Consider the following 24,672-nt stretch of genomic DNA (forward strand, 5'->3'; position numbering starts at 1 on the left):
CTATTGGACTAGCTGGAATAACTTGAGGTTAACAAAAAAAAGTCCAGAATCATCTGAGATGCAATGTGTTGACCTCACAGTTCAAGGTAAGGTGTTCAAATATTTAAATATGAAAATAAATAGTTGATGTTTTGGATCTGTTGATTGCAAACACAAAGAAAAGTTTAGCTTCAATCAGAATAGAAAATGTCTTTTGTCTTATACGACCAAGGAAATCTAGAACTTGTCCCTCATGCAGTGTGATGTCAGCTAGACGTTGCCAGTACAGTGTAAATAAATGTTCTGCTCCTACAATGCCAATTTTGTATCAACACCAAGATTTTCTCTTTCTTAAAAAGAAACCTTTCAACTGAGGACATTCGGGTGTGGAGACTACCAGTATATGACCAAGATGGCACCCGCCTTGTCTTTGACTTGTTTGGACATAAAGGAAGTGGACTATCGAATGCTTTGCCACTTGGCAAATGATAGACTAATCCAATAGCAAGATTATTGGAGTGCATTAACTATGCAACAATAGACCAAGATATAATCCCCCAAGTGATTCAGGAGAATTGACTTTGGTGTTTACAAAAGCATTGCAAGCTGTGAAAATAATTGATGCACCGCCGCCTGTTGAGGAAAAACGCCTTTTTATCAAGTTGATTTAGATTGACTAGTTTAACTAGTATATATGCCACTGCAATTCTGTATTTTAAATTGCATATTATAATTTATATTTTTTTAGATCTGAAAATATTTGGAAAAGTACAGAATGTAAAATACTCTTTTTGGTATCATTCTATTTGACCTCCATATTTGTGTATAATTTATTTTGAAAATAAACTTATCTTTTTCAACATTAATTGATTGTGTGCTTTCTCCTGACTGCTTTAAATTACTTTTCCTCAAAAACATTTTTAAGGAAAGCATTAGGTGTGGAATAGCCAATAATTTATCTATGTGCATGTCCGTATCCCAAGGACAAGCCTATTGACTGAGGAAGATAATACTTAATCATGACCATTTTGATAAAAAAATTGGTAAAAGATAATTCTACAGTGCTCATTGTAATTTTTAAAAATAGTTTAATTTTAGTGTGTTATTTAGCCCACCCGCAACCTTTTGGTGGCCAGTTTCTATTTTAGAGTATATCCCCCAACCTTGATAGTAAAGCCACCATAGAACATAGCTTCTGAGGAAATGAAACTCTATAAGAACAGTTCAGGAATGCTGCTATTTATATCGAGTTCAGTAGGTCATTAAATGCTCAAGTTGAATTTTATTGGATTAACCTACTGTAACCATACCATTTCTTGACCAGAAATATATGCTTTTTATATTCTCTTTGTTTGAATGTGACATGCCTATAATTTTCAATTGTTAATCTTGAACCAATTTGTGTTCCTTTTGCCCCTGGTAAATAGATCTGTGACTTTTGGGTGTCTGTCGACATATCCTGGAAAATGTTGAGAACAAAATGTGAATCTATGCTAGTTTAAAAAAAATCCTACACATACAACAGTAAAATACCTTGTGTATTATTAAGGACTGTGCTGTTTACTTTCTACTTGTGAGATTTTGCATATGTAGTCATCAAATGGGAAGATTATTTGATTTTATTCATGTGAATTGCTTGTGCAGTGGAGTGCTTATGGGCTTGTACAGAGGACTGTGCTGCATGGTTGCATTTGCCCCATAGTGATAGGAAATGTGGCAATTATCAGCTTCCTAATGGAAGAAATATGTATTGGAGAGAAACGTTTACATTCTGGGTGAGATTTTGTCACCTTCAATGGGGAAAGTCTTTCTGTTGTGATATTAGCTTTCAGAATCCATGCACTGAGAGCAATATCCCAAAGTCTTACTACAATATTTTCCAGGATTTGTTATTTTTTTAAAATTAAATCCCGTCAGTTTGAGGTCTATATCACCCCACAAGTTAAGTGTCAGTGAACTAACTGGGTGGCATTTTGTTGAGATCTGTGCATTGCAGCAATGTTACACAAGTGTAAGAACTGATTTATTGTATATAATCTGAGCAATGCATTCTATGTGTACAATCTTGAACAGCTTGGAACTGTCCTTTGAGGCTAAAAGGTACTGCCTTTCATCATGGTTATGGCAGGTATGAAATGTTGAGGATTACTGCTTTTGAACAAGTAACGTGTTCTGAGGTCACAATGTTAAATATTATAATATGGAAGTAATATTGCACAGATGCTGGCTTCCCCAGGTTCTTGCAATCCCAATTATAGTATAATAGCCAAAAACAGTAACCCTGATCAAACTGTTTACGCCGGCATCTCCACATCAAACTGTTTATGTCAGACCAAATTAACATTGAAAATGAATATCTTTAGGGAATCGCTCATCCCTCGTACTAAGGGGGAGTCAAATTTGTTTAGAAACCCTTGGTTAAAGTATGTGGCAGAATATTATCAAAACGAAAGAGAAGATTGAAGCAAAGAATGTGTTGACCATTAACATCTCATGATGCATTTAGATTTGTATTATTGCCTTTCATAACCTCAGGATGTTCCAAAATGTTTTACATCCAATTAAGTATCTTTCTTGAAGTGTTCTTATCATAATGGAGGAACCTATAACTTGTGCAGGAACTTGTAACCTATCTTGCTGGAATATTGTTCAACTTTGAAATCTGCTAATGAATTGAAAGTTGTCTCTGATGGTGGTTGATATGCATTGGATTTGAGTGAATTGATTGAATATTGTTTAAAAAATGCTGACTATATTTGATGCAACAGCTTTTGTTCTTTGGCCAGAGAGGTGGAAGTATCTTGCCACGTTGTTTTGGTGCACATTGGAGTTCTAAGTGATTTTGGTCTCTAAAAGAAAATGTCACAAGGTTCGATGTTGCCTCCAAGTAAAGCTGTTGTAAATGATACAATGTACATGCTTAGAATCTGTACATGGGAAGAAAGTGAAAACATTGTGTCTGCCCAGTCATGCCTTCAGGATTTACTTATGCCAATGGTGTTTTAATATGTTTAGCAATGGCTTTTGTTCTCACTTGCAAATAACTTGTTGCTAATTAGGATTTTGTATAAACTATTCGACTATGCATACTTGTATCACAAAAAATACAAGGTTTTTACTTGTCTTACTAGAACATGTTACATTTCTAAAGTTAATCAAAATCATTGTGGACATTGTTCACCAATTGTCACCATCTGAAGGAAGGATGAAGATTCTTCTTCATGGGAGCGAGATTGATAATTGATAGGACACTTTCTGAAAATAATGGGAAACTGTTGTCCCTTTACCTCTTGGCTGTGAAGAACTGTCTAGAAAATGGAAACATAATCATTTGGTTGCAGCTAAGTTGAAAACTTGATGAGCCTGATGATTGGTTGCGATTTTAAAATTGTTCAACCGTGGACTAATACCATCAGGAAATGATGGTGACTTGCACCACTAACTCTATGTAAATAACAAGATGAATGGTCAGTCTTTCGACATCCCACCATTGCGTGCCATCTCAACAAACTTCATAATGACACAAGGTTGAACAAAACTTTTGATGGTCTTCATGAAGATTAAGGATGAGCTGATAATTCAACTCTATATTTCATCTAAACTGAAACTTGGCAGCTTTGAAGAGCCATGCCATCCAAATGGGAGGTCTGCAGCAGTGTGGTACCTCTTCTGAGGCTTCCTGGTAGCAAGTGGATGGCACATATTTCTTGTCCTACTCTTGCCCATTGCTATTTCTTACCTGTGCATTTATGGCATGCACCAGATTTGCTCTCACGAGGAATCTTTCAATTGGCCAGTTCTGCAAACCCTTCAAGGGTACATCTTCAACTGGCATGAGGAAAATGGGCCAGCTGCTTGACACCAATTGAACAAGTTGCACCATGTCATTGAGAGTTGAACTTGTTGGGATTTTTCTGTGACTACATAGGTCGGAGATTTGCTTTAATACTGCCACCCATTGCCCAACTATCCATTGGATATAGGCTTCGAGGACAATGGACGATTGAAAAGATTTTTATTCTTCAAACCCTGGCATTTATATTCAAGACTTATATTCAAATCATAGGGTTTATGAAACTTCAAGAAACATTGAAAAATTTGCTTTTTGTTGGGGAGAGGAGTGGTAGTAAAGAAAGAGAGAAAAGAACTTTCTGATGGATGTGCTGCTCAAATGTAAAAGAAAATGGAAGACCACCAAAATCAAGAGTGGATTATTTCCAGAATACTCAATGATAGTAAAATTTTAGTTTATTTATTATTGTCACAAATAGGCTAAGATTAATACTGCAATGAAGTTACTGTGAAAATCCCCTAGACATTTTCCCCTAGGCTGTTTGGGTACAGTGAGGGAGGATTTAGCATGGCCAATGCAACTAATCAGCACGCCTTTCGGACTGGGAAAATATTTAGTCATAGGTGATGATTAAGTTGAAATGACCAATCTTTTAGGAGGAGGAGGGCTCGTGTGACCTGACTGAGTACAAGTGGAGTTGCCCCCCACCCCTTTGTATTTTGGTTAGCACTGCTGTCTCAAAAGCGCCAGGGATCCAGGTTCAATTCCAGCCTCGGGTCACTGTGTGGAGTCTGCACGTTCTCCCCATGTCTGTGTGGGTTTCCTCCGGGTGTTCCGGTTCCTTCCCACAATCTGAAAGGTGTGCTGGTTTGGTGCATCGGCGATGCTAAATTCTCCCTCCGTGTACCCGAACAGGCGCTGGAGTGTGGCAGCCAGGGGATTTTCACAGTCACTTCATTGCAGTGTTAATGTAAGCCTACTTGTGACACTGACAGATAAACTCAAAAACTCACCCCTCCCCACCAGCAACCAAGATTTACATTCCATTCCCCTCCCCCACAAAATGGGGTGGTAAAATAGCCTTGTGAGTCCACTTCCGGCCACAGGAGGAAGTATTTTTTATCCATGGATGCATTTTTGGTTAAAAGAGACAGGACAAAGAATAAGATTTGTTGGGTGGAGGGGAGGCTAAAGTTGGAAATGGGCAAGAGGGAAAAGGGGGGGAGGTAATCCAAAAAGAAAGGGGGAGGGTGGGCTCAAGCGTTCCAAGGAGCAAGTCTACCTTTAAGCCCAGTGTGTGTGGCAGGGGTGGGACCTCCACTTGGTCCATCACCTGAGTCCGGGGAGAAAAATGTTGCAATTATTTCGCAGCGTCGCTGCTGTCAATCAGAGGGAGGGGAAGGGAGCCTCAGAGCTGAGAAGAAGCTCTATGGCGGCGGCGGTGCTGGCTGGGCGAGATCCACTGCACTCCCACTAAACACCTCTCTTTTTGTGTGGGGGGGTTAAATGCAACTTTCTTCACAACTTCCAACAGACTGCAAAAGAAAAAGAGAAAAGAAAGAAGAAGGGGGAAAAAAGAAGAAAACTCCCCAGTGTAGCAAAGTGCAAAAGAGAGAAATCCCAGCCTGTTTGTTGTTTTTTTTTCAATTTGATTTTCTCAGTTCTATTTTTTTTGGGGAGGGGGTGTTTTTTTTTTAAAAAAAATCTTTTTTTTCGACAAGCAGACCGTCCCCAGATGTCGTTGTTTTTTCTGAGCTTTGCAGACATGGCGTACCTCCATTTTTGAACGACTTTTGTGTGTGTGTGAGAGAGTGGTGTGTATGTTTGTTTTATTCCCCCCCCCCCTTCCCTTAACCCGTGGACCACCGATCAAAAAAACAGGGGGGGAAAAATGAAAAATTGCAACATTTGAGACTTGATTCTGAAGAAGCAGGAAAGAAGAATCGCTTTCGATTCGGCGAAGTTTAGTCGACGGTGACTTGAAGCCTGAGATATATGGAACAGGTATGTTTACAGACCTTTTTCTTCACCTTTTTTTGTCATATCTTCCAATGAAATAATGTAAAATAAGATAAAAAATGTACTTTTTTTAATTTGAGGGAAAAAAGCTTTCATGTTTTGGCTTTTACTTAAAATTTTCCCCTTTTTTTGTTTTTCCTTCCTCCTTCCCCCCCAAAAAAAATTTATATGTATTTTTTTAATTATGTTTGTTTGTAGAGCTTGTCCGAGGTCGACAGTGGTATTGAGTGCTTGAACAATGTCGATGCTGCGTCAGGGCTTTCCAACTCCAGTAGGCAGCAGCAGCAGCTGACTCTAGTGGACTGCCTGCCTTCCAGCAACTTTGACAGGGCAAAGCCGCACTTGGGAAGCCCGCATCCACGTGTACCCGAGAACAAAACCCAGCCCCGAACCTTCCCCGAGCCCACCGCGATGTCCAGCGAGGAGAAAACCCCCGCAGACGACGGCTCAGATCGCAGCAACGCTTCCAGGTACCGAGCGCCCTCCACTTTCCCTTCTCCCTTTTTGTGTTTTGTTCGATGGTGGTGGTGGTGGGGGGGACACCTCTCGCTGTTTACTCTCAGGGCCATTCTCCCCCCACTCAAAGCTGTTTTCTCCCCCTTTCACCCCAATTTATCCCCAATCTTTTAATCGATGACCTTGAGATTCCTAAAAAGCCCCACCCTGTTTTTTTTTTGCTCGGAGTTTCTCCCAACTTACGATGTGCCATTCGGGCCCTATATTCAGCAGTGCAAGTACAATGCAAGCCTGTCGAGTCCACTTTTTTATCGTTTATTTTTACATTCTGCCCATTATTTTCTTTCCCTTCTTGTTGCTGTTGTAAAATGACCTTGTCGTTGCTGTTACTGCAATGCACCATTTTACTCACAATGCAGACGGGTCGGAAAATTTGAAGATTTGAGTGACCATACTCAACCCATGGAAGTAAATTGTAGTAAATATACTACAAAAAGTTGCATGAATGAAAAAAAATTCATTTTTATAGATAAATTAGGAAGTGCCTGTTGGAAAGTTGCTCCTTCGTCTATATTTTTGCCACCACCACACCAATTCACTGTATGACTTGGGGTATTTTGTTAATTTTTATTACAATTTGGTGAAAAGTTTACTATGCTACTGTCCCCATCCTCTGTATTGGAATAATAATATATGTGCTATATGCCTGGACTGCTTCTACTATACTTCTATGTCCTGTGTCCCTGAAATACATTTTGCCTTTCTGGGAGATGTTTATTGTCGTGAATGCACCTTTTAAACTTTATTATAATTGTTTTAATTACTTTCCAACATTTCATTCCTGTCAGATTTTATATACGTGCTAATTTCATGACATTAGACAGATGATGCACTCGTACAGCAAAAATAAAAGATGTTTTTCAATGGCATTAAACTGTAGAAACTTTACATTGAAGGATTCTATAACTTTTAATAATTGAACTTTTAACAGGTCAATGGATATTATTGCCTGACAGACACCTGGCTATACATGGGGCTTTAATTGAAATATGTTAACCTGGATTCAGAATTTTTTGTTTACTTGTAAATTGTAGGTGCTATAGAAATCATCTTTAAATATACAAATTCCCCACAAGTCAGTATACATAACAATTGACAATATTTGAATTTCAGTTGCTTTTGATCTGTGATTTAAAAGTGAAGCACTTGTAATATAGTGTCATCCTTAAAAGATGTTCCACAGTGAAATTGATATTTATTGCTTACTGTTTTTAATGTGATCATTGAAGATTTTTGTTTCTCTGACAACATACTTCACCCAAGGCCTTTTAACTGAGATTTCACACAATTCACAAAAACGATGGATGTGGTCAACTGCTAATAATTTATTTCAAAAAATGTATATTGTACTAAGGTTTCTTTCTTTAAGATGAGTCCATTTCTCATGTTTTGCTTATTTCAGCGAAACTAGTCTCCAATGGCCTTTCCTGGGATTTGCTCTAGGTGGATAGGTGGTCTTTTCCCTTGGGTGGTCACCTGAGGTTTAAGTTTCATTCCCTGTTGTAGTAGGATTGATCTTGGACTGGTTTCACTGTGTGGAGCAATTCAAGCGCTCAATTAAGACCAACCTAGTGGCTTCGACAATTGTAACCATTAGCTGTTGAGCAAAAATCCCATGCTTGCCCATTTACATGACGTTGGTTGCTCAGTGGGTTCCTTTTGGAATTACGGATGGTCCGGTGGCTTCTGCTGTAGCACTGATCCCAATCCCCTTCAGTTCCACCTAAACGTGGGATGTTTGGGGACAGCATTTTGGATGGAAAGAAGATAATTTCCTGAGATTTACTCCGCCTATTGTTTAAAAAAAAACCCACCAGTAATCTGGAATTTGGCATGTTACCTGTGAGCATGCATATACCTGGAGGGCTTTGAGATATTACCCAAAAGTACATTAACTACAGCTGGCAGATGGGTGCCTTCTCGTTGCGTTTCCTCCACTTCACAGAAAAGGGAAGATGATTGAAGTTGTCCATGTTGGATCAACATCTGGAATGGGAACATCTGCTCATTCCAGTGAGGCACAGCCACTGGTGTCCCAAACTTGCCCCTTCATCTCCAGACTCCGCAAACTCCGATGTCTGTCTAATCCTGCCACTCAAACAGCTACAGATGTGAGTTCATTCTTGCAGATAAAGCTTGTTTTTAAAAAAGCTGATCTTGTGTCAATAAAGTTACCCGATCATACCTTGGGTTCTGGTGTCATCATTACATAGCCTGAGAAAATGACCACTTGCACACCACCAGTACATTGCGTCAAATCAGTCCACCATTCTCAGTATGATTAGAGTTGGTGACTTGTCGCAGCGAGCAGTTTATCATATTCTGGAGATACCAACATTTTCCCTGCCTTTGGAATGTTTAATGCTCATGCCGCTACATGTGGTAAGTGTAGAAATTCACCATCACATGTGGAACATTACACCGTGTCATATTACTTGTCTTAGTTATGGTGGGAAAGTCAGCTAGGTCACTAGAGTAGAGAGACATGCATGTTAAAAGATGCTGGTAAGTCTACAAAGTGCTTTGAGAATGGTCAAATGCAGTGATTGTGTTCCATCTGTTTTGATGCAAAGTTCAAATAAACAGAAAAAACACATCGCAGTTGACATACAGCATTGATGGTAATTTCTCAATTGCTGAGAATGCTCTTAGGAGCTGCATCTTTTGCATTTACCTTTGAACATTTAGATGTAGAACATTTGGGTAGAATTAGCAGCATCAAGCTTCAACACCTACAGCGCTTTCAATCTGCACACTGGAGAATTTGCTCATTTATTAAAATGGTTCAACTTTCAAAAGAAGCAAGGTGTGGGGGGAGGTTAATTGTAGCAAACAAATGCCACCTTGCTCGCAGATGCACTGCTTGCATGTGCTTTTCAGGTTCAACAATTGTGAAAGAGAACCTGTCAAATTCCTGTGCTCATTGGCCTACCTTTTTTATATAACAAGCTGTCACTGAATTGGAGTAGGGGGTTTAAATTGTGACCCCATGGGTAGATACAATTACAAGGATAATGTTGATTATGGGAGTACTCTACAATGGCGTCAATGTTTGCCTTTCTTTTTAAAAAAAACATTTTGCCAATTAACATGTTTCTAAAGTGAGCGACTTGATTTTATAAGCAATTTTAATGTATACTTCTGAAGTTTATTCCAGGATGTTGGGGGTGCCTTATAGAAACTAAGCTCATTGCCACTGGATTACCAGTTATGCTGAAATTTCGTAGTCCTATTTTCTCATTCGGATCTTAACCAGCAATGTGCATGTTTTTTGAGTTATGTGCTGTTGCATGGAATGGGAAGTTCTGAACCATTAAGTATAAATGCAAAAGTGTGGATATTTATATAGATTTACTGTACTTTTGATACTGGACTGTTGAACAATACAGTTAAATATTCAACCTGAACCGAACTTGTGCTTTGGAAATAAGGACAATCCAAGTCCTTATGCATAGTTTGTTGCAGTCAAGTTGCTGGTAATACATGTTTACCAATAGAATACCTGACCAGGAACATGGTTCTATGTGGATGTGATGAAAATGTTCTTGGCAAAATGAGTGATAATATTGCTCTCAGATTCCACCTGTAAATGAAAATTGAGCTTTTTGTGTTCCATTTGGGAGCATCTAGAAATCTTCTGAAGGGAGAACAGAATGTCTAATTCCTGTTGCGCAGCATACTATGTTGTTTCAGAGAAACTGGCCCAAATCTAAACATTGAATGTTATACAATGAGTTACTTTATTGTTGGTATGGTAATGTATTTCACTTTGGGAATGTGTGGTTTGGTGATAGAGCCCTGTATCTCTCCAAAGTAGTTGTGCAGTCGTGTTTCTTGCATTGCAATTCAGTCAGTTATTTGGCAGCCATTTTATGAAGGTAGAAATGACTTGTGCAGAGGTTGTTTTCAACATTTCTTCAAGGGTTTTTGTTAGTTTTCGATTACTAAATTAACTTGTGAGGCTAACAGGAAACCAGTGTGCATGTGTCAGACTGTTCTGTGGAAAGTGGGGGCATTGGTGCATTGTTTAGAGGGAGAATGGGGCTGCCTTTTTAAAGCTTTTTAGTCAGCTGCAGTCAACTTCAGAGAGACAAAATGGCTCTGCTTTACGCTGCATAACTAGACAGACATACTGCATTGCATAGTGTAGTTAGGAAGTACAGGAAGCTGGTGATGATGTAGCCGAGTTCAAAGGTTGTGCTCTGGAATGTGATTGGTTCTCCGCGTAGTAACAGAACTGCCTGCAGCAGAGCGCTCAAACAGCTCTGCCCTAGACTGACGTCACCGGCTGCCTGTGAAAGCCTCCCTTGTCGGGCAAGCCGTTGTATTTAGCTGTGAGAATTCTTGCTGGGCTTACACAGCATGGCAAACAAAGTGACTAGGATTAATCAGCTATTTTCCTGCATGATGTGTATTTATAAATATTTTCTTATTAAAGCCTTTTTTAATTTTTGGGTTCAAATTTAATCATATATTTTGTACAATCGCCAGCTTCGAATGCAGACCTTTAAGAAGTGCTTGAATTGGTGACCTCGTTTTACTTTATATTTTCAGGGGATTTTTTTTTCCCCAAGGGCACTTCAGCTTATTTTTTCACTTTAAAGCAAAACAATTAGCCTTGCGCCAGGAAAAAAAAACCGGTACTTCAATTATGGCCCTTGGCTGTTCACAGCTCCGTTCCTATATTACAACCAACCCTTTTGTTATTAACTGAAGTGAGCTTTCCAGGATTAATACATTTCATCCAGATGTGTTCTTTGATAATAATGGTTCTTCATGGTAACTGGACAGCTGGTTAGGATCACAGATCTCCTCCTGTGACTAACTATTGTCTGAATATAGATTGAATTAACCCACTCCTTGTGAACGGGATCCAGCTAGAAGTCTGGCAAAGGAATATTCTTTGTGTCGGATGGCATATTAGTCATTCTACAAATGCCTTTGCGCAATCACTTCTTAAAATAATCTTCAATTATGCTTATTATAATTGTAAAATAAATGTACATTTTTTTGTCTATATTCTACCACTTCTTTGAGATTCTTGAATGTGGCCCCATCAGCACCTGTCACCTGCTACCTGGCCCAAGTGACCATTCTTCATTATATGACCTAAGTACGGAGACTAGATCAACACAGGCAGCTGGAATGTTTTGTTTACTATTTCAACACCGGCATCTTCTAGGGCGAGTTGTTGAATTGTGATTGGAGAAGAGGCAATGCCCATATCCTATTCCTCCAGGAGTGCTGAGCAAACTGTTTCACCCTCCATGCCAACTGGGATATGTTTGGTAAACACAGCATTCTCTTGCAAAGATTCAGAAGTGGCACCGTGGTTAGCACCGCTGCCTCGCAGCGCCAGGGACCCGGGTTCAATTCCCAGCTTGGTTCATTGTCTGTGTAGAGTCTGCACGTTCTCTGAGTCTGCGTGGATTTCCTCCCACAACCTGAAAGATTTGCTGGTTAGGTGCATTGGCCACGCTAAATTCACCCTCCGTATACATGATGGGCGCTGGAGCGTGGTGACTGGGGGATTTTCACAGTGACTTCATCCCAGCCCACTTGTGACATAAAAAACTTACAGACAGGATCCTTTGAATGCTGTTCCATGCCCAAACTGGTCAACTCCCTTTTATCACTTGGCACAGACTGGGAGCAAAGCTCCAATATTATTTTTCTGGGACAGTGTTGCAATATGTGATATCTCTTATCCACTGAAACCTGGAGGGCACCAGTATCTTTCATCACTAAATATTAGTGGTGATGGTGAAACTGTATTTTGGGATCCCGAGATTGAACGCATGCAAAAACAAAGCAGCTGGAAAATTACAGTGCTTGATCTGTCATTAATTGTTGCATCAGTGTTAATGTTCCCAATGAAAATAACTGTTTAGAAGTTTGTATGAGAGGGATGCTGAAATCACAGGAAGCTACTTGGGCATTTTAAATTTTGAGGTCTGTACAACTGGAAATAGTGCATCAATATATGTCTAACTGCCCATAAAAAGTATTTCCAACTTTATGCATATATTGATCATCCAAAACTCTGCATACCCCTGCCCTGTCCAGTCATGAAGGATGGTGGACAGTTCTACAATGAACCAGAGGAGGCGGCTCCACAACTATACTGATTATCAATGATGGGGGAAGCCCAGCACATCCGTGCAAAAGACACAGCTGAAGCATTTGCAGCAATTGTCAGACAGAATTGCTGAGTGGTCATAAGATACAGGAGCAGAATTAGGCCATTTAGCCCATCGAGTCTGCTCCTCCATTCGATCGTGGCTGGTACGTTTCTCCGTCCCATTCTGCCGCTTTCTTCCCCGTAACCTTTAAGCCCCTTACAAATCAAGAACCTATCTAACTCTGTCTTAAATACGCCCATTGATTTGATCGCCACAGCCTTCAGTGGAGTGAATTCCACAGATTTATCACCCTCTAGCTGAAGGAATTCTTCTGCATCTTGGTTCTAAAGGGTCACCCCTTTACTCTGAGACTGTGCCCTCAGATCCTAGTCTCGCCTACTAATGGAAACATCTTCTCCACATCCACTCACTAAGGCCTTTCAGTATTCTGTAATTTAATGAAGTTCCCCAATATCCATCGAGTACAGACCCAGAGTTCGCAGATGCTCCTCATATGTCAAGCTTTTCATTCCTGGGATCATGCTTGACCCATTCTGAGGTCCCCATGTGATACCAAGAATCACTGAAGGCACTGGATACAGCATAGGAAATAGGCCGTGACCACATCCCAGCAGTAGTACTGAAGACTTGTGCTTCAGAGCTAGTTGTGTCATCTAGCCAAGCTGTTCCAGTAGAACTACAACACCCGCATCTGCCTGAAAGCGGTGGGAAATTTGCCCAGGTGGGAAAAAGCAAGAGAAATCCATCAATGTACTCTAGGTCATCATCAAATGACGGAAAATGCCGTCAACAGTGCTTACACAGTAGTAACCTACTCCCCATTCAGTTTGGGTTCCACTCAGCTCCTGACCCCTTGGATCAAACATGGATGAAAGAGCTCCACTCTAATTGAGAGTGACGGTCCTCTATCAAGGCAATGCTTCATCGAATGTGTCATCAAACAGCCCTAGCATAATTTAAATCAATGGGACGGTGACTCCCCGCTGGTTGGGATCAGGCCTCACATAAAGAAAGATAGTTGTGGTTGGCGGCCAATCGTTTCTGTCCCAAGACATCCTCTGTGTATAGTGCCCTGGGCCCCACCATCTTCAGCTGCTTCAGCAATGATTTCTCCATCAGGAGATCAGAAGTGGGAACGTTCACTAATATTTGCACCATGTTCAGTACCATTCATGATTCCTCAGATACTGAAGCATTTCATGTCCTATGCAGTCAAACCTGGACTACATTTGGCTTGGGCTGCTGCGTGACACGAGTGTCATTTGCCACTAAGTGTTAGGCAATGACCATCTATAAAAAGAGAAAATCTAGCCATCTCCCCACGACATTCAATGCCATTGTCATCAGTAAATACCCATCATTAACATCCTAAGGGTCATCATCAAAGTAAACAGGACCAGGCATGTAAATACTATAGCTACAAGAGCATGTCAGAAGCTGGGAATTCTGTAGCAAGTAACTCACTCCTGACTCCCTAAAACCTGTCCTATCTATAAGGTACAAGTGTGATGGAATTCTCTTCACTTACCTTGATGAGTGTAGCTTCAACAGCAGTCAAGAATGTCAACACCATCCAACACAAAGCCGTTAGCTTGATTGGCACCTCCCTCCTCCACCTTAAGCATTCACTTCCTCCACCACCAAAGCATAGTGGCAATAGTGTGTATGATATGCAAGATGCACTGCAGCAACTACCAAACCTCCTTTGATGAGATCTTCCAAATCTGACTTCAACCACTTGGGGCAAGGGCACAGATGCTTGGGAACACCGCCACCTGGAAGTTCCCTTCCATGCCACACGACATCCTGACTTGGAACTCCCTCCCTAACAACACTATCGGTGTGCCTACACCACACGGCCGGCAGTGGTTCAAGAAAGCGGTTCACCATCATCATCTCGAGGGCAATTAAGGATGGACAATAAATGCTGGCCATAGCAGTGAGGCCCACTTCCCATGAAAGAATGAAACAAAGCTCACACCAAGTTCCCTTCACTCATCATCCCTGTGCTTGCTAACCTGAGATGCCGGCATTGGACACTGGCCCCAGATTCAGCATCAACTCTACTTTAAAATAACTATCCCTGATTGCTACTTGCCCTATGACAGAGGCCCCTCCTATCTTGAACGTCCTTCTGCCCCCTGAGACTAATGCTGTGCAATCCTGGCATCTTGCGAATTGCTGATTTCAGTCGCTTCACCTTGAGTGACCATGTCTGCAGCTACTTGGGCCCCAGGCTCAGGAATTTGCTGTGTAAACCTTGCCACCTCCCCGCTCCCTCCATGCACACAAATTACTGTTTGTGGAATTTGGCAGGTCACGGAGGGATCTCCTGTGTGTGGCTCAACTTCTATTTATTTATTAGTCACAAGTAGGCTTACATTAACACTGCAATGAAGTTACTGTGAAAATCCCCTAATTGCCACACTCAGGCGCCTGTTCGGGTACATTGAGGGCGAATTTAGCATGACCAATGCACCTAACCAGCACGTCTTTCAGACTGTGGGAGGAAACCAGAGCACCCGGATGAAACCCACGCAGTCACGGGGGGAACATGCAAACTCCACACAGACAGTGACCCAAGCCAGGAATCGAACCCGGATTCCTTGTGCTGTGAGGCAACAGTGCCAACACCAATAATTCAGTACCCAATCAGTGCTATCAGCTACTCGTAATCTTCCTGCAATAATATTCTAAAACCATTAATGCATCAAAATAAGTAAAATGCAGCTATACAGAGTAGTCTAGTGTACATTGCAAACATTTATGGAGTTGTATGATGCACACTGTTGCCAGTTGTCTTGTTGGGTTATGTTATTCATCAGTGCACTGCATCAGCCTGAATCATGGTGAGCTGGCCATATCATTATAGTTTCTTAGACCATTTTGAGAGGTTACTGGACAAGTGTTGACCGGAATTGTGTTTTTTGCGTTGCCATTATCTATTCTGAGGGTTTGGGTATCACTGTCAGAGCCAGAATTATTTCCTATCCTTAATTGTGGCAGGAATGGTGCCACATCTTCTACAAATCACAGGCAGTGGTTCAGTACAACTGAGAGGCTTACTAAGCTGCTTAAGAGGGCAGTTTAAGGTCAATCACATTGGTGTGAGACGGTGGCAGATTTCTTTTCCATCGGAATTATTGAACCAGTTGGGCTTGTACAGCAGTCATAGAATCCCTACAGTGCTGAAGAAGGCCCTTCAGACTGATCCTCAGAGCACCCTACCTAGGCCCACTCCCCCAGTCTATCTCTGTAACCCCACACATTTACCATGGCCAATCCACCTAATCTGCACGTATTTGGACTATGGGAGGAAACAGGAGCACCCGAAGGAAACCACGGGATTCTAACTCGGATCCCTGGCGCTGTGAGGCAGCAGTGCTAACCACTGTGCCACCATGCCGCCCAAAGTATAGTGGCTTCATGGTGTTTACTGATGGCAGCTTTTTGTTTTACCTTCTGCGTTTTCTTGAAAACTGAATTCAACTTCTCAAATTACCATGATAGGATTTAATGCACATTCTCTCTGTTTATTGTCACTTTGTTTTATTCTTTTGGATTGAGGGTCTGCTGCCTCACAGCGCCAGGGATCCAGGTTCAAGTCCGGCCTTGGGTGACTGTGGAGTTTGTACGTTTGTCCTGTATCTGCGTGGGTCTCCTCTGGGTGCTCCAGTTCCCTCCCACAGCCCAAAGATGTGCGGGTTAGGTTTATTGGCCATGCTAAATTGCCACTTAGTGTTAGAGGGGTTAGCAGGGTAAATACGTGGGGTTACGGGGATAGGGTTTGGACGGAATTGTTGTCGGTGCAGACTCAATGGGTTGAATGACCTCTTGCACTGTAGGAATTCTATGATAAGCTGTGAAGTATAAATCCCAGTGTTCAGTGATCATGTAAACATAGCCTCAAGCAGTTGCTCTTAATCAATTTGTTGAATTTTAATTCAACTGAAAGCTAATCTCATGCATTTACCGTAGCTAGTACCCCTTAACACAAAAGGGCAATTTAGCATAGCCAATCCACCTAGCCTGCACGTCTTTCAGACTGCGGGAGGAAACCGGAGCACCCCGAGGAAACCTATACAGACATGGGGAGAATGTGCAGACTCCTCACAGACAATGATCAAAGGTGGGAATTGAACCCGGGTCCCTGGCGCTGTGAGGCAGCAATGCTAACCATTGTGCCACCGTGCTGCCCCACATTATCTGCAGTTCGAATTTCTACTTTCATTTTTGTTGATGACTTGCTTGTATTTTTGGACATGACAGCCCAATCTGTTGCTATATAGAAGGGGGGATGTGGCAAAGAACAAGTCAAAACTTCCGCTAACGCCTTTATTGACATGGGGGGGATGAAAGCAATATTTGAAGCAACAGCCCACATGAAACTTCTGAGTATTTTTGATGTCCTTGTATAGGCACAGCTCTTAAAAGCTGCAAGTTTAAACAGCTGTTTCGGTTCTATACAAGTCACAGAAAATAGCGTGGTAAACATTTCACCCCACCCCTTCTAGCAAACATGCAACCACAAACAAATAGGGGATCCAGATTAACCACTGAAAGCTGAGCCTGCCATTGCAGCTGTGACGATCCCGGAACCAGCTTTCTTCTTTGGCAACATGTTTCATCATTTGTAAAGAGATGCATATCCTGCAGCTCCAATAAGATTGCCTTTTATTATTAACCAGAAGTTTTGACCTTTTGAAGTTTTTAAACAAAATTTGCATTTAGGTGGCACCTTTCAAGGCTACAGGACATCCCACTCAAAGCATCTTTCAGCCATTGGAGTACTTCTGAAGTGTGGTCATTGTCCTAGTGGGGAAAGTGTGGCAGCCAATTTGCCCACAGCAAACTCCCACAAACAGTAACATGATCATTTGTTTTTGTGGTACTGATTGAAGGGTAAATATTGACCAGGATACTGGGGATAAAATAGTACCTTGGGATCTTTTACATCCATCGGGAGAGGACGAGCTGCCGTTGGTTTAACGTCTCAAACTCAAAAAAAGGCACCCCATCCCCTTTTTCTCCTTCCATCGGGAAAAAGATACAAAAGTCTGAGGTCCTGTATCAACCGACTCGAGAACAGCTTCTTCCCTGCTGCCATCAGACTTTTGAATGGACTTATCTTGCATTAAGTTGATCTTTCTCTACACCCTAGCTATGACTGTAACACTACATTCTGCACTCTGTCATTTCCTTTTCTATGAACGGTATAGTGTGCAAGAAACAATACTTTTCACAGTATGTTAATACATGTGAATAATTAATCAATCAGTCAAACTGCACTGGAATGTCAGGCTTGATTTTGTGCTCAAGTCCTGGAAAGAGACTTGAGTCAAACTGAGCGAAAGCTTATATCCTTTCAAAGTGCTTCATGCAATTAGTTGGGTATGTAGTTACTATTGTAAGAAAAACTTGCATTTATAAAGGGGTTGCCACAATTTCAGGAGATCCCCAGCAACCTTTAAGCCAGTTAAATGCTTCTGAAGTGTAGCCGCTGCTGTTTTTGGAGCGGATCTCAAAGATGTGAATTGGTCTGATCGTTTGAAGGAGAGAGGAATGTCGGCCCAGGTTACACCTCATGCTCTTCCAATGCTGTAATGGAGTCTTGAGCGTTCAGCGGAGCAGGTTGTGTTTCTGTTAAGCACCTCAGTTAAAAGGTGGCAGTTTTAACAATGCAGCATTGCCACAATGTTGCATGAAATATCATTAATTATTCTCCACACTGGTCTTCATCTAATCCTATCAGCACACTTAAATTGGCATTGTTTATGTAGTCAAACCCAGCTTCCAAAGTGTGGTCATTCCAAAGATGTGCATGTTAGGTTGATTGGCCCTGCTGAATTGCCTCTTAGTGTCATGGATTAGCAGGGTAACTACGTGGGGATACGGGGATAGGGCCTGGGTGGGATTGCTGTCAGTGCAGGCTCGATGGGCTTAATGGCCTCCTCCTGCACTGTAGGGATTCTGTGGTCAAATTCAGTCAACTGAAAAGTATTTATAATACAAAATGGGGGATTAACATTGCAAACAAATCTACTGCTTCCCTACTCTGTATAAATATTGTGAAATTTCCAGCATTTTTAAGGATAGTTGGCAGTCTTTTGTATTAAAGCAGATCTGAAGACCGCCCTGGCAGATTCATTCAAAATGTACTCGGAAGGAACTCAATACCTGATCAATAATAGAGCTTTAAATGTCTTAATCTGCAAGTTCCTGACCTCCTTGCATTGTAACTGTTTGAAAATGCGCCCACATCGTGCCAAACAAAAGTCAATCAGTTCTTTATCTGAAGTCCTTTAGTTACAGAACCTGATGGCATTTATTACTAATATTCTTCAAATGCAAGCATATAGCTTTGTCCTTGATTTTAAAATCTTCTGTGCAGAAAAATAACTTGCCCAATTTTTAAATTTGGACTTTTTCCTGAATTGTGAGGGAAATGTAAATGGGAAGATTTCTAGGCTCCAAAGGCATATGGGGAGAGTGCAGGAGTGTGGCATTAAGATAAGGGATCAGCCAAGATCATATTGAATGGTGCAGCAGGCCCGAAGAGCCTCCTCCTATGTTTCTAAGACCTGCCATTTTAGGTAGTAGTCATCAGGCATTTCATGTCTCCTCTCCAATGATTTATCTTTTCCCTGGACTTGAATACGGCAGTCAACAGTAGATAAATCAGTGCAACCACTGTGGAGTGGGAGAGGAGATTGAATGGGACATGTCGTTACTTCTCCCAACCATGAGTAATGTTTCCTCTTACAAATGCTGGAATTGTCCATGATATCCAGTTTCCTTTGCACTGTTTGACCCAATTTTGTATGTTTCTAAATTTGAATACAAACTTCATTTTCGATTCGAAGTTTTGTCTTGTGGGCAGCAAATTTTTATTATTCTAATCAAATTAAACTTTTTTTTTGCACTGGTGTGAGAGTCACATCTAACAACAAATCACAACAGTGTCATGTGCAATTTAACGTAGGAAACACAACCTTCTGGGTTACTCTAAAGTTTATAATGGAGACTGAAATAAATGGTGACTGATGCAGACCCTCTAATCATGAAATGTAGGAAGACAATAACTAATGGGGGCCTTTCATGCGATTAACCAGCCTCCCATTGTTTACTATTTTTGAACAATTGTGCAGTCGGTTTCCATTGAAGCATCAAACGTGTTTAGATGTTTTTGTGTATACAAATTGGGAAGCCTAAGATGGTTGGAAATATTTCTGTTAAGCAGAGTGCAGGTTAAATCAATCATCATGCATTGTTGGAGGTCGAGTGGTTTACAGTAAGGCACAAGCATTATTCAAACTCCCAGCCTGGCAATGTGCAGGCTGGTTTACTTGCAGAATAGGGCAATGGCTGTGTCCTTATACAATTTCTGTTCAACAAAGATGAGGGATACAAACTTTACAATGCCCATCAAGTTTTTACTTACCAGCCTTGGCCTCCAAGCCTTTCTGCCATACCACTTGATTGCTTTTGGCTTCAGCAATACACTTGAACTGATCCCTGAACCTTGTGCCCGTCATAGTAGTTAATTACAGAATCCCTACAGTACAGAAGGAGGCTACTCGGTCCATCGAGCCTGCACCAGTGACAATCCCACTGAGGCCCTATCCCTGTAACCCCATGTGTTTATCCTGCTAATCCCCCTGACCTGAAGGGGCAATTTTTTAGCATAGCTAATCAACCTAACCTGCACATCTTTGGACTGTGGGAGGAAACCTATGCTGGGAGAATGTGCAAATTTCGCACAAGTCACCTAAAGTTGAATTGAAACTGGTTCCCTGGCACTGACAGTGTCTTATCCAGGCCCTCTCCCCTGCCCTATCCCTATAACCCGACACAGTTACCATGGCTAATCCATCTAACTTGCACATCTTGGGACACTTGGGGCAGCTTAGCTTGGCCAATCCACCTCACCTGCACACCTTTGGACTGTGGGAGGAACCCGGAGGAAACCCATGCTGACGCAGGGAGAGCGTGTAAATTCCACACAGTCACTCGAGGCTGGAACCCAGATCCCTGGACCTATGGGGGCATCAATGCTAACCACTGTGCCACCATGCCACACCTAATCCTGGGATGATTTTTTTTCCTCCCTCTGTCTCCCTGCACTTCAAGCTGGAGATAGTGAGGGAAGTTGGCTGCACTGCTAGCTGAAGATGCAGCCAGATTGAATCAGGAATGTGATCTGTACGGCTCATTTCCATATTGTCAATGCCTGGTGCTTTGGTTTAAATCTTGATAGTTTTTTTTATAGCATACCCATCTGTGTCCTGTGGTTCTAGCTGTTGGGATGGGTCATCAGTCATTGCTGAGGAAGAGCGGTGGTTTAGAAAAAATGTGAATTCTTGGGAGTGGGAGAGAGAGAATGATTGACTCTTTGATTATGTACAAGCTGTAAGTGCCTTCTGTGGGTCCTGTCATTGCAGTAAAGTCTGATGCGAGTGTGGCGTGGGTGTCCATAGAACCTGGAATTATGTTTGGGAGAACCTCTGCAGCTGTGCCGTCCTCTGGGCATGTTGGATGTTACGAGTTAGCATCAATGGCCCTCAAAACATGCTGAACCTAATTCAGTGCTTACCTCCACACGGACAGATTGGCTGCAGTGTTTCCCAGGAGAGGTGGTCTGCAATACAGAGGTTTGTGAGGCTCTTCTATAGGGTGGCTTTCTAAAGTTTGTCAGACTACCTTGATGTTGTTTTCCCTGAGAGAGTTCCCTGTAGAAAATCTGCACATGGATTCTGTAATGATCGATGTGGGAGGCCTGGTCTGTCCATCTAAGTTGAGTTTTCTGGATGGTGTTCCCCTTGCTGATCAGCCCAGCATGATAGAGGACCTCATTATTTCTGATCTTATCCATCATTGAGTTCTCACGATGGACCCAGGCTTCTTTAGTGGAAACGGTCCAGATGTTTGATGTGGCACCTAAAGCAGATCCAGGATTCTGCACCAAACAGCAGGGTGGTAAGGACAGTGGCCTGGTAGGGTTTGGTTTTGAGACTGCTGCTGTTAGTGGTTATGCCTCCTGTGTCTGTTGCTGGTTGAAACGTAACCTCGGATTTTGGCAACGCTTGGCAATTTATTTGCCGTAGCTGGATGTATTGTTGTAGCAGCTATTGGACAGTCATTTTGCCTCTGTAACTTTGTGCAGGCATGTTTATGCCTCCAGTCATGTCTCTGGTGGTTGCTTTATGCATTGCAGCAAAGACCTGAGGAGATGAGGAACCAGGATGTATTCATGTTGTACACTGGTTACCGCAAAGGCATTGGACATCTTACACTAACACATCCAACCCTTCCATCGTGCAGTTGGCATAGGATTAGAGATCAGCCTCCTTTTTGTTGATGAGACATTAACTGGGATCCTTCTGGTAAATAAGATGAGAGTTGCCTTCCAATCTCGGAGAGAGCGAGAAAGGAATACTGGGACACTGGGTACAGTGTTAATCATGGTTCATAGAATCCTACAGTGTAGGAGGAGGCCAGTCAGCCCATCGTGTCTGCACCGACTGCAATCCGCCCAGGCCCTATCCCCATAACCCCATGCATTTACCCTAGCTAGTTCCCCTGACACTAAGGGGCAATTTATCATGGCCAATTCACCTAACCCGCACAGCTTTGGACTGTGGAAGGAAACCGGAGCACCCGGAGGAAACCCACGCAGACACGGGGAGAATGTACAACCTCCACACAGACAGTCACCCAAGCCAGGAATCGAACCCGGGTCCCTGGCGCTGCGAGTCAGCAGTGCTAACCATTCTGCCACCGTGCCGCCCTTGGTTTCAAGGGAAAGCAGCACCAAATGGGCTTGTCCCTCCCACAAATGGTTGTTAGGTTTGATGGAAGTCAGGCTGTTGCTTTATGAATAAAGTAAACCTTTATATAATTGTAATTTACAAAACAACAAGAATAAAAAGGCTAGCTGGCAGGATTCACGAAGGCCTCCTTGGGCCAAGGAGTTGGGTGTTGAAGCCATTGAGTGTTTCTCGACATCCCATACAGTTTGGAGCAGGGGAATCTCAGTCTTTTGATTGGGTAGTGGTGCAGTTCTGAAATGGTGGAAGCAGAATGCTTTAAAATGGCGATCGCACTTGGCACAATACCAAGATCCAGGGAACTTTCTGGAACTGTAGCAGTTTGAGCTTCAGTGCTGCCATCTTGTAGCCATGGGAAGAAACAGCCAGACCTACAGTATCAGGTTTATCATTGGGTGATATTTTAGGACAAATGAGAGACCGTCTTAAACATTTCAGTTTTGATGAATTCTCATTTAAATGTTTATTTATAATAAAGTTATTCAGACAGTAGTCAATATTTTGCTCCGGGTAGTAAATCTTTTTAGAGAAACTCAAGCCTATGACTGGTTTAATCGCTTTTTTTCTTACGAGATCGATTGAAATCTTCACATTTTGTGAAGGCACCATTAACCTCTCCACAGATTCAGTGCTTTAATAACAAATTTATTTTTCTAAAAAGCAGTTAATCCTATTCAGAGCTGCGTCGAGCATCTGCTGCCCCATGCAGTGTTGTGCTGTGCGTATTCCTGTCACCAGAGGGTATTCTGGCTGAAGGATGTTTATATCTTCCCTTGTGCCTTGCCCTGTGCTGTGAACTAAAAAATCAAAATGTCATTTAAATTGTACAAAATCAATTTCTAACTTCTAATATATTGAAATTCTTCCGTGCAATTAAAATACCTCGAAATATTTTCTGTAGACCAGAGTGATTGAAGCACCACAGTATTATTTGTGTGTTGAGGATCGGAAACTACTGTAAATATTGATTTTTGGAAACGTTGTTTGCATTATTCCACATTTTAACAATTTCAGAAATACTGATGCGTCTGTACAGCAGTATTCAGCTTTGAGCTTTTTGGTTAAATTGGAGCAGACTTGCACTTGCTTTTGTCAGACCATCAGTGAAATATTTTTGGATATGTGCTTTCCAATTTTTGCAATTGGCTGTTGCTCTGCTGTGCTTTGTAAATAATGGCCATTAACTCCATTTTTATTTTATTCGGCTGAAACCTGTTTTTGTGAGTCCATGACCCTACCTCAATCCCTTGCCTTCAGGAGAAACATGAATGTTAAGCAGGAACCCTGGCTGATTTCTCCTGTTCTTTGTCCCAGGGTATTTGAACTAATTGTTACTAATTATCATTAACATTGAAGATTAAGTTATTTTAAACTCATAAAGGTTTTCGATTCCTGTTTGGCTTCATTTGAAGGGGGGAAAATAACCTCAAAATCTGGACTCTGGCTCTTAAGATCTATTCTAAATTTGTTTTGTTTCGGATTTTAATTTTGGTGATAATCTGCAGCAGGGTTACAGCCGTAGCATTTAATTGTGACGGTGTGCTTTATTGTAATTATGCTGAAGTATTTCTTGGTTTAATGAAACCAAAAGTATGGCCTGGAGCTACGATTCAGTTTGTATGCTGATAATCGGGCCCATCTGGTCTAACGCTGGGCAGCAGCGTGGCACAGTGGTTAGCACTGCTGCCTGACAGTGCCAGGGACCCAGGTTCAATTCCGGCCTCGGGTCACTGTCTGTGTGCTGTTTGCACATTCTCCCCGTGTCTGCGTGGGTTTCCTTCGGGTGTTCCAGTTTCCTCCCACAGTGTGCAGGTTAGTTTGATTGGCCATGCTAAATTGCCCATTAGTGTCAGAGGATTAGCAGGGTACATACATGGGGTTACGGGGATAGGGCCTGGGTGGGATTGTTGTGGGTGCAGGCTCAATGGGCTGAATGGCCTCCTCCTGCACTGTAGGGATTTTATGATTCTATGAACATTGTGCCCCAGTCTCAGCCACTGTAATTTTAAAAAAATCTAATTTTGATTCTGAGTAATTAAATTAAAATAAAATCATGAGGAAATTGACAAAGCTAGATCATATTGGCCCAAGAGAGTGAAACTACTTGAACATCAGCGAAGAAAGGCAAATTGCATTCATAATACAAACAAAAGATGTCTTGGAGGATGGTCCTCCCCTCCGCCCAGCCAATTTGTCCTGATCTTAAAAGCTATCATCTGCCCCTGTTCATACTTTGGAGACAACTGATAAATTATTTGCTTGTGATTTTATTATACAAGAACTCTGTTTCCTTTCATGTGTTGGAGACGAGGAGCATTTTGCCAAGCCAGATTTAAAGCCATGCACAAGCACTGCCATTTGGGAAATTACATCAGTGTCTTGTGCAAAATAATGA

At 41.9% G+C, this 24,672-nt stretch overlaps 2 protein-coding genes across 6 annotated transcripts in view; both read left to right on the forward strand.

Annotated features, from left to right (window-relative positions):
- Positions 1 to 843, forward strand: part of ctc1 (CTS telomere maintenance complex component 1) — an 84,063-nt gene extending 83,220 nt beyond the window's left edge. For all 3 annotated transcript variants that reach the window (XR_013500764.1, XM_078241284.1, XM_078241285.1), the window contains one exon: positions 339 to 843. Coding sequence is in view for 2 of the 3 variants with exons in the window: in XM_078241284.1 (XP_078097410.1) it covers positions 339 to 484 (146 nt within the window). In the remaining variant the exon portion in view is untranslated. The remainder of the gene's footprint in view (positions 1 to 338) is intronic.
- Positions 844 to 5,104: 4,261 nt separating this feature from the next.
- The window catches only part of chd2 (chromodomain helicase DNA binding protein 2), a 113,449-nt gene continuing 93,881 nt past the window's right edge, over positions 5,105 to 24,672 (forward strand). For 2 of the 3 annotated variants that reach the window (XR_013500765.1, XM_078241286.1), the window contains exons 1-2: positions 5,135 to 5,776; positions 5,990 to 6,261. Coding sequence is in view for 2 of the 3 variants with exons in the window: in XM_078241286.1 (XP_078097412.1) it covers positions 5,768 to 5,776; positions 5,990 to 6,261 (281 nt within the window). In the remaining variant the exon portion in view is untranslated. Of the gene's footprint in view, positions 5,777 to 5,989; positions 6,262 to 24,672 lie in introns of all 3 variants that reach the window. The other variant, XM_078241287.1, reaches the window with a different exon arrangement.

Source organism: Mustelus asterias, chromosome 24, assembly GCF_964213995.1.
Source record: "Mustelus asterias chromosome 24, sMusAst1.hap1.1, whole genome shotgun sequence".
Lineage (NCBI taxonomy): Eukaryota > Metazoa > Chordata > Chondrichthyes > Carcharhiniformes > Triakidae > Mustelus > Mustelus asterias.